Source organism: Chiloscyllium plagiosum, chromosome 26 (genome assembly GCF_004010195.1).
Source record: "Chiloscyllium plagiosum isolate BGI_BamShark_2017 chromosome 26, ASM401019v2, whole genome shotgun sequence".
NCBI classification, from domain to species: domain Eukaryota; kingdom Metazoa; phylum Chordata; class Chondrichthyes; order Orectolobiformes; family Hemiscylliidae; genus Chiloscyllium; species Chiloscyllium plagiosum.
Genome location: NC_057735.1, coordinates 27,838,956 through 27,849,871, shown reverse-complemented (window position 1 = coordinate 27,849,871; position 10,916 = coordinate 27,838,956). Strand labels below are relative to the sequence as shown.

Here is a 10,916-nt window from a genome sequence, read left to right as displayed (position 1 = left end):
CTGACTCCCTCGTCAGGTCCACGCCCACCAACCCCACCATCCTGTGGCTGGACCCTGACCTGGTGGGAACACCCCTGTCTGTTGATTGTTGTGCGGTGTCCATTCTTCCGTTATTGTAGCATCTGCTTGGTCTTGCTAATGTACCAAGCCTCAGGGCATCCTTATTGCTGGTAGCTCTGCTGCTATACATCTCAATGGTATTTGATCCTTCTTGCACAATCAGGGGTTTTGCTGTCTGGTTAGACATGCAGTCCATTTTAAAGTCGCTGTGCTTTCAGGGCCATAGGCTGCTCTTTCATTCCAAAAAGCTATGTGAGCTACTTTTAGGGGACCCTCGCCACAACCAGAGGTTGGGTTTGAGAAGGTGGAAGTCTTCAGGGTTGAAAGTCAGAACAGGAAACAACTCGTCATTCTCCACTGATCATCAGAAAAAGGAACAGGAGTAGGTCATTTGGCTCCTCAAACATGTTCTGTCATTCAACAGGAAATAGCTGATCTGATATTTCTTATGTCCATTTTCCTGCCCTTTCCCTGCAACCCTTGATTCTCCTACTGGTCAAGAATCTATCCATCTCAGCCTAAAATATACGCTGGATCTGTGCACCTACAGCCCCCTGTGGCAATGAGTTCCAAAGACATGCAACTGTCTGAGTGAAGAAATCCCTCCTCACCTCAGCCTTGAATTGGCTCCACTTTATTCTGAGACTATGTTCACTGGTCCTAGGCTCTCCCATGAGCGGAAATAATGTCAGCATTTACCCTGTCCGTCTCCTTAATAATTCTGCATATGTCACTAAGCTCATCCCTCTTCTATCCTCCAATGAGTCCCGACCTGTTTAATCTTTGCTCATAAGACATGCCCTCCAAACCAGGGACCATCCTAGTGAATCTTCTCTGAATTGCCTCCAATGAAATATGATCTTTTCTTAAATAAGTGCAGACCAACTTCCCAGCCTGCTGAACTGACCAAGTCCCATTGCAGGCAGTAGATGGGGCACTGAACCTCCCAGCTGATGAATCTGCAGCTACTGCTCCCCCTAGTGTTGCAGGATCAGGAAACACCTCCTCCCGAAGAGAAGGGCCAGTGCGCGCGTGCGCACAATGGTCCCTTCACCTTGGAGGAGCAGTACGCGTGCGCGGTGAGGGCCCCTGCCGAATGTGTGCGTTGCTCGATGGCCTCTGGGCGGTGATGGCGGACGATGGGGGCTGCCCTCAGTGAGCCGTGTATCTACGAGAAGCTGGCCGACAGCGTCGAGGTGCTGCGGCAGTCCGGCGAGCGGTATGGCATGTCCGAGCGCGACATCGAGCGGTTCATCGCCCAGATCCTGGAGACCAACGAGCCGCAGCGGGAAGCGGTCAGACACCCGCGGCTCCTGACAGCGGCCAAGGTGAGGGAGCGGCCCTCAGGCTGATGGCGGCGGCGAGGGGGCGCTCGGCCTCCTCCAGGGGAGTCACACACTGGTCAGAGACCCCCTCAGCCACCCGCCAGTTCCCACTCTTTCACTTCTCCAAAACCCCAGTTCTGGGCCTTGCTCCTGACTCGGTCTGTTCCTGGAGCAACCCCCCAGGCGAGAGTTTGATATAAAAATACAAAGTAGGTGCTCGATATCCAGCAGGGAGGATCACTGGGTGGGTGCAGGGAGGGAGGCTTTCTTTCAAAGGCCTGGCAACTCTGACCGACTGTGTTTATCTTTAAGGGTTTGGTTGGTCCAAGGATTTTTGACACAAACCTGAGCCAGGGAACCACAAGCGTCAAATTGAAAGAAACGTGCTTTATATGTAGTAGCGATTATTGGTAAACCGGAGAACGGGGAGGTTTTTAAAACTGACAAAATGACAAAGTAAGGGAGAAGATTAAAATCTTTGAAGGTGAATGAGCGAGTATTATAAAACAGACAGTAGAAGCTTTAAATAGACGAAAAGAGAGAGAGGTGCCAGAGTGAACTTTGAACCCTTAGAGAACAGGTTGGGAAAATAATAGGGAACCAGGGAAATTGAACAAATAATGGACAGCACAGTGGTTAGCACTGTTGCATCACAGCGCCAGAGACCGGGTTCAATTCCCCCCTCAGGCGATTGACTGTGTGAAGTTTGCACATTCTCCCCGTGTCTGTGTGGGTTTCCTCCGGATGCTCCGGTTTCCTCCCACAGTCCAAAGACGTGCAGTTTAGATGAATTGGCCTTGCTAAGTTGCCCGTAGGGTTAGGTAAAGGGGTGAAATGTAAGGGAATGGGTTGGGGTTGGTTGCGCTTCGGTGGGTCGGTGTGGACTTGTTGGGCCGAAGGACCTGTTTCCACACTGTAAATAATCTAATCTAATCTAAATACTTTGCATTGGTCTGTCTGGTAGAAAACACTAAACATTCTAACAATATTAAATAATCAAGGGCAACAGGAGAGGAAATAAATTCAATGCTGTTACTGGAGAGAAATGCTGGGGCTAAAAGTACTGGGGCTAAAAGTCACTAAGTCCCCTAGACCTGATGGGATGCTTCCAAGAACATTAAAATAAGCAGCTATGGCAATAGTGGACTGGTCGTAATCGTTCAGGAATTCTTAGATTCTGGAAAAGAGGATGTGAGTTGGCAGATGCAATATAATGTGGGAAAATGTGAGGTTATGAAGAATAGTGGAGTTAACTATTATTTAAACACAAAAATTATAGAAAGCTGTAGTATAGAAGGTTTTGGGAGTCCTTGAGCCTAAATTGCAAAGCTAGCTTCTGAGTTTGGAAGTTAGTATAATCCAAATAGAATGTTTTTAATGTTGGCAATGGATTATAAGTCTTAGTAAAACTACATAAAGCAGTAGTTAGACTACAGTTAGAATACTGGGAGTTTTGGCCCTTTTATCTAAGGAAATATACCTTCAGAAGGTAGTCCAGAGAAAACTTCACTCTGTTGACCCCTGGTATGAAGGGATTTCCTATAAGGAGAGATTTAATAGATTGGGCCTTGGAGTTTAGAAGAATGAGAGATGACCTTATTGAAGCATACAGAATTGTTGCAAGGCTTGATTGGAAGGTGCAGGGAGGTTGTTTCTCCTTGAGAGTTGAGGAACAAAGGACAAAACCTTGGAGTAAGATGTCTCCAAGATAAGACAGATATGAGGAGGAGTTTCTCCTATGAGGATGGTGAATCTGTAGAATTCTTTACCACACAGGGTTGTGGAGGTTGGTGTGTATCAATTTCCCCTCTAAGCTGCATGTGCAGTGTCTCCAACATTCGGGGCAAAATGATCAGCATCTGCATACCAATTGCAGAATTGATGTATGATTCCAGTAATTGCTGCCGTTCACAACCTTAGAGGCAAGAAAGAAAATTAATGGGATTGTTGGTCATTATATTCAAGGCTGAGGAAGACCATTTGTCGCACAATCAAGGCTTATGGGGAAAAGGCAGGAAAGTGGAGTTAAGAATTATCAGACCTGCCATGATCTAATTAAATGGTGGAGCAGACTTGAAAAGTCAAATGGCCCACTGCTCTTACATAATATGGTCTTAAGGTGGTTATAGATGGGTTTGCAATAAAATAGCAAAGCCTTTCAAACTTCACAGTTGTAAATTCAGCCAGAGTGCTGGAATGTGATATGAGTGTAGGTTGAGATGGGTAACTATAGGTGACTGTTTTAAAAAGGCTGCGGTAATCAAATACAGTGTTGTCATTACCAATTCTTTTAAAAGACAAGTCAAGCATAAAGAAGTTGAGTGTTTTGAAGAATTGATAGGGTTAAGGAGATATGCTATGTACAGTGTGTCAGTTAATCCAGTTGTCTAGATGGCTGGTTTGCAATGCAGCATGATGCTAATAACACAAACTCAATTCCCGCACCAGCTGAAGTTATCATGAAGATCCCAACTTCTCAACATCACCTGTCGCCTGAGACATGTTGACCGTCTAGTTAAACCACCACCAGTCATCTCTGTCTCTAATGAGAGAGCAGCCTATAGCCCATTAGTGACTACGTTTACCCAATCTGTTACATGGGTCTTCAATTGAAAAGGGATTGAATGTGTATTAAAGAAAGTCACTGCTGTATGCGCTTTGTCTTCTGTACTCTTGAGTGTCTGTATAATATATATGATTTGAACTTGACCATCAAGTGCGCAACTTTATGGGGTTTGGCCATGGACATGATTGCAAAAGACATCAGGATGCACAGGCAGGTGAAACAGATATACAGCATAGAATTTAGCCTTAGTCATAATTAGAAGCAGTGAAATTGATATAAAAATATGAAAGGGTATTGGTGAACAGAGATGCTTTGGATAATTTCCTAATAGTACATACACAGATCAATAGTTATTTGTGGAAAATACTCGGTATTGTTAGGGGCATCAAGGAAAAAAGTAAAATAGTAGTGATTAGGCCATAGTAAGACTACCATACCCTTTTGGGGAAACAAGTATTCGAGCAACAAAAGCATGGCTGCTGCTTGCATTGTTGTGAAAGAAGAACCAATCCTTCAGGTGTCACATAAATCATAAAATTTATTTCACCTCCAGAGTGGTGGAAAGGAAATGATGACTTGATAATTGTTTCCTGGTCATGTGGTGGCAACTGTTTCCATTGTAATGGTCATCAATTCTTCAGTCTACGTACCATCCTGCATCAATTCATTGGAACTTTTGCACTTCCTACTTTTTTAACACATGAATAGTGGTGATCCTTGTTAATAAATTTAGATAATAGTATAGCAACTTTGAGATTTTCTTTGTCATGTATTAATCTTATTGGGAAGTAAAATTTGGAACTTTTTTTTCTTGGCTATTGAATGTTTTCTGTTAACATGGTGCAGAGTTTCTAAGCTTACTTATTTAATGAGTGGCAGAGATATCCTGGTAAAAGGGAAAAGTATCAGAATGCTATCATCAGAAGAAAGGAATAGCATAGGTGGGGATGCATTGGAGAATTTGATGCAGTTTTGGGATTTGTTAAGTACACGATTGCAGACGTTTGTGTGTTGCTGCTAGTTTTTTAATTAATCCTATTATGAGTATCATTGTCAGAAAAGAACAAAGCTAGATGGGCCACTCTGTGCAAACCTGTCCAAAATGCAAGACAAATCTAATTTTGTCAATTCCTGTCCGATCAGTCTACTCTTGAACATCACTGATTACTGCAGTTGGAGAGGCAATATGTTGTATATCTCTAAGTCAGCTGCAGGTACTGAGAATACACCTTGAGAAAACCTGTAAGCATGGCAGTAAATCCATCCAGTTGCACCAGCAGTCCCATTCTTTTTTTTAAAACTCTGTGCAACATTAAAATTCCTACATTGCGTGCTTTAATAACTTGTGTGTTCATTTCTGAGCTGTTACCTGATATGGAATCCTTGAGATGTAGGGTATGGAAAGGCATGTGTAAATGATAGCCATGATGAAAGTATCCCTTGGAATTATGTAATTGTGGTAAGGGCATTTAATGAAAAGCACCCTCATGGAAAACACAATTATTTCCCCTGATATTTAAAGGAATCTAAGGAGGAATGTATGGTTATTAGTAAGTTAGCATGTGTCCCTTCCTGTTGTGCTGACATTGGGCCTGACGGTGCATTTCCATTGCCTGTCTGGTCTTGGAGCACCTTCAACCAATCTTATTCCTCAGAGACAGTGGGCACTCAGTTTGATTCTGCATCCAGTTTGACTTTGCTCTGGAGTGCCAGGCTAAGCATTGCTCAGCATATCACTGATACATAACTTTAAGGGAGCATTTTGCAATGCACTCCCAGAATGCAGCTGAACTTCATTTTCAGAGGGCCAGTGGCTTATTCCCTGCTGCCCTTGCAATCACATGGCAACAGGTTAAGTTGTTTCCTGGCTCTGTGTTGCAATAAAATACAGTTGTAGGCAAAAATGCCATTGTTGCCCAGAGTCCATCCATTCTGGCATTTCGGTGGCCTGATCAAAGACGGCCAGGGCATTTGTGGGGCACAAGTTATGGCAGTTCCTGGAAATTTTGCAGAAACTTGCAGGGTGCCTTTGGTGTATTCACATTCTACATGATTAGTAGTGAGTGAAGCTCTTTCCTGATCACAGGAGATTTTACTTGGCTGTATGAATGTAGTTGATTGCTCCTGCACCTGAGGGAACCCGATCATGGCCCAGCTGGCCTGGTCAGTACGATAACTGACTTAACATTACCATTTGGTATGTGGCATCTGTTAACTTGATAGTAATGTACTGCTGATGGAAAGATGAAGGGCTTATGCCCGAAAAGTAGACTATCCTGCTCCTAGAATGTTGTCTGACCACCTGTGCTTTTCCTGTGCCCCCTTTTTGACTCTGATGCTCCAGCATCTGCAGTCCTCACTTGCTCTTGATGGAGAGATCCCAGATGATCTTTAGAGCATGCTTGAAGTGAATATGTTGAAGTCCACAGACAGTGGAATGTTTGGCCAGCAGATCCTGGTGGACTGAAAATTCTGCACAGGTCTGCTACCAACCTGCCACAGAGATCTCAGCTCCTTTGAACAGCTCTGTGAAGCTTATAATTAAAAGGTATTATTCTGTTGATAGTTTTTCTTCCAGCAGTTGTGCTTTATAGGTTGGACTAGCATACAGACAGTAGCCTAGATTTTGTTGTAATGATTGAAAAGCTGTCAGTGTTTGCGACATTACTGAAACTGACTGCAGTTCCAAGAGTCTGTTCACGTACAGAAGAATGCAGGACTAGAGGTCATCTGAATGATTTTAAGCTTCCCCAGAGCACATGTCAAAGGCATATCTGTGGACTGATGAGAACTTATACAATGAGACAAACAGGTTTGAAGTCTAAGTCCTCAATAAAGTTGGGTATTGTTGAATACAATATAACTAGGTTTACAATGGCATTTTTTTTTAGATTCTTTTTAGATTACTTACAGTGTGGAAACAGGCCCTTCGGCCCAACAAGTCCACACCGACCCGCCGAAGCGTAACCCACCCATACCCCTACATTTACCCCTTACCTAAAACTACGGGCAATTTAGCATGGCCAATTCACCTGAATTGAACTGTGGGAGGAAACCGGAGCACCCAGAGGAAATCCACGCAGACATGGGGAGAACGTCCCAACTCCACACAGTCAGTCGCCTGAGGCGGGAATTGAACCCGGGTCTCTGGCGCTGTGAGGCAGCAGTGCTAACCACTGTGCTACCGTGCCGCCCAAAATTCATAATTACCTTCATATTAACTTCATAATTACTACTGAACACTATTGCTTGCCTTGAGGGCAGATTTTACATTTCTGGAATATCAGATTTCTGCACAATTATGTAATCTGCATTTTACTTTTCTGAATATTTGTTGGTATGGTTTAGCCTCTTTAAATCCAATTATAATTTATTTCTTTATTTGAAAATTTGAGGTAAAAGAGAAGATTCAACTTTTTAATTTCAAAAACAAAAATTACTGGAAAAGCTTAGGTCTGGCAGCATTGTGCAGAGAAAGCAGAGTTAATGTCTCAGGTCCGGTGTTGTTGTTCAGAACAGTTTTAACTTATTAGTTTGTAAGAATATTTCAATGTGATTTTGTGTTGTCAGCTTGCTGGCATCATTGCTGCTGTAACAAAAATCCCATTAGCCTGGCATCAGATTTAAACTGTCTGTCACAGAAATTGATCTTGATGGGCAGCTTTTTTCCAGTTCAGTGAATGTTTTTGTTCTGAAGCTGATTGCAAAATCAAGGTCAATTGGCTAATAACCTGTGTTTTTAGCAGAATAAATGCAAATGTTTTTAACTTTATTTTAATGCAGTATCTTCTCTTTATAAAGTAGTAAGTAGTATATTGCACACTTGAATACAAAAGGGCAGATGGTAGGTATGAACTCAAGAACATTTTAGCTGCATTTGGGTCATCGCCCTACAGGCCATCTCAAGCTCTGTCTGGGTTTAACCCTTCAAAATCTGTCATAAAATTAATCTTTTGAGATGTAACTCATAAATAGCAGCAAGAAAAGAACCTTTGTATAATTGGAAAGAGATGCATGTGGAGTCAAGTCAGCACTAATTTAAAGACAGTAGGGGGAAACAAGTTGCTTTAGTTGAAAATCTTTTATTGAAACTACATTACAGAACTAACAGATCCCTAATTTGGAGCCATGACACTCATTACACAATTTTCAGGGCCACAGCCCTGACTTGATGACTGCACCCTGTATTGTTGCAAACTTTGCACTGCATCCAATTTATTTTGAACTTTTGAGGTTTTTATTCATTTTGTTTAAACAGACAGGGAGGATGCAAATATAAAGCAGCGAACTTGTACAAAACAGATTGCACACTAAAGTAATCCAGACTGATTCAGAAGTTAATATTTGTGAATGATTGACATATGCAACCAAAAATGTTGGGTGTCTAATCCCATGAATAATAGTAAGGAGTGAGTAGACATTGAATTTATTTGTAATTATTAATTTCTTCTCCACTTCCTTGTGAATAATCATTTTTCTGGAATGTAGTTCTTTGGCTCCTATTTAGAAAATTAGGAACTTAGCATAGTATTAAAAATTGATGTCTTATCAACATTGCAGTGCATTAACTCAGTACAGTATTCTTTACAGTAATCAATAGTAACCCATTTATTTAAGAAATCTAATGCTTATTGAAAGTCCAAGGAAGACTCAAAACATCATTTTTTTCTTTCTCCATCATTGCACTCCTGAAGCCTTGTGCTTTACAGAGAACTGGCTATATATTCTGCAACAAAGATTGTGCATTATTCCTCAAGCAGGTTTCTAGATGTATGAGAATCCTGTCAAAGATATGCCAATTTTATTGATCACATATAACGTGTGCAGACAGCAGGATATTCTTTGAGCAGAGGAAAATCCCGAACTGCCACACTCAACACATCATTGAGGAGAATCTTGATGTCCATTTGTATGTTAATTTGGGATGATATGTAAACAAAGCTGAAGAGGGAGAGGGCGGGTCAATAATTGTTACAGTGGTCAGAACAGTGTCCTGTCAGTTTTTGGGATGCGCATCTGATTCCTGAACAGCCTATGTGACAAATGTCCTAATTTGCAGAATGATAAGGTAAATTTAATTAGCATAATTGCAGCCAGACCTGCTGAGTTTTTTCTCATTTCTGTATATATTTTATACCTCCAGCATAGGAAAAGCACAACAGGTCAGGCAGCATCCGAGGAGCAGGAGAATAGGCATTAGCACTGCATCAGGAATCCTATTCCTGATGAAGGGCTTATGCCCGAAATGTCGATTCTCCTACTACTGTGATGTTGCCTGACCTGCTGTGCTTTTCCAGCACCACACTCTGTACTCTGATCTCCAGCATTTACAGTCCTCACTTTCTCCTACCTCTGGCATATTGCTTTATTTCAATATTTTAAACTAATCTTTTCCCATCGAGTAAATAATAAATGGTAAATCGAATACCTTTAGAAAAGCTGCAATTCCATGTTATATTGCAGTATGATTTACAATATGGATTGTCCTCTCTAAAAATACCATTTGTTCCTGAAAGTTATGAATTTAAGTGAAAATACTGAGGTGAAGTGTTAAGTGGGATTGGATTAACTAAGGGCTCGCTTAACAATGAAAAAAAATCATTGGTGCCTGAGAGAGGGGATTAGCTGCTGAACTCCAAAGTTGCCAGTGTCCCCTGGGCTCGGTTAGAGGGTGCTTTCTTTCTCAGAATTATCCTTTCCCTTGCTGGCTTATAGGGGCTGCTCTGTTATGTTTGGACATGCCTTGGGAATGATAACACCCTCTGAAGTGATGGTTTTGGGTAGCAGTTGCATTATAGCCAGGGTGCATTTGGAGGGTTTGGTGGACTGGGAGGGTAAGGGTATAGAGAAAACATTGGCATAATTTAGTGCAATCAATCTGGTAACATACATTATATATTGCAATTGTAATGCAAAGTGTGAGATTCATGTGTACATTATTTCTGTTGATTTAGTGATGTATGGGCTTTCAGTCTGTCTGAAGGTGTTTATTTCTGTTGGCATGGAGTTTTATTTTTAAATAGTCTTTTTGAGAGATAATTGTAGGAGGCTATCAGGAATTTTTTTTACATTGGGAGATTTTACAAGTGCACACAGTAACAATGTGTGTTACAAGCTTAGTGATTGATTTTTTTTGAAGAAACATTCATATCTTGGAGGTAAAAGAAACTCTTTAGTTTTTGTCCACTGAAGAGTTGGCTGAAGCTGAATGTGTAAAATAGTTGCTCCTAAGCAAAGAAGGTAGTTTAAGAATGTTGAAGTCAGAAGTGTTTGGTTACAATCCTGAAGAAGTTATTTGAAGCTGAGAGTCTAAATTCATTTGTATAAAGGCTTCAGGGAAAGATTATCACAGTCTCAAGACGGGGAGTTGAGGCCACAATTAAAATATACCCTATAGATGACCCAGAAAATAAATAACACCATCTTATTCCCCTACAAAACACTGCACCAGGTTAAATTAGTAGCTATTGCTTATATTTTAAGTAATCAAGAGACTTATCTCCAAAAACATATAATCAAGAAAGAACCCACGTACTCATTAATACAGCCTTTCTCTTGGACTGACTTAAAACAACAATTAACTTATCTGATTCGGTGTTGTGAACTTCGCCCAAACTGGTTCCTCCAAGATTAGTTGTGAAATTCACTGTTTGTTAATTTTCCCAGATGCACTCCGATGTCCAGCGACACATTAATTCAAAACCAGCAAAGGCAGTAACCGTGCAGGTACTCCCCTCCCCACACCCCCCCTCTCTATTTCTCTCTCTCTCTGTCTCTCTCTCTCTCTATCTCTTGCACTGTCCTCACCATGTGCTTCCTTTGTCTGTTCTTCTCCCTTTTAAAACTGCTGTTGTTTTGACTTTTTGTTTTCAAAGTTCCAAAACAATGCAACAGCATATAAAACAGTAATTGCTGCTACTGGAATTCAAGGAAATCACCTCCAGCACCTAAAATACCTCAAAAAA

At 41.5% G+C, this 10,916-nt stretch overlaps 1 protein-coding gene across 3 annotated transcripts in view; it reads left to right on the top strand.

Moving 5' to 3' along the window:
- Positions 1-1,113: 1,113 nt before the first annotated feature.
- The window catches only part of LOC122563211 (bombesin receptor-activated protein C6orf89 homolog), a 97,473-nt gene continuing 87,670 nt past the window's right edge, over positions 1,114-10,916 (top strand). For 2 of the 3 annotated variants that reach the window (XM_043716775.1, XM_043716773.1), the window contains exon 1: positions 1,116-1,388. In XM_043716775.1, the coding sequence (XP_043572710.1) occupies positions 1,200-1,388 (189 nt within the window). In that variant the 5' untranslated portion in view covers positions 1,116-1,199. Of the gene's footprint in view, positions 1,389-10,916 lie in introns of all 3 variants that reach the window. The other variant, XM_043716771.1, reaches the window with a different exon arrangement.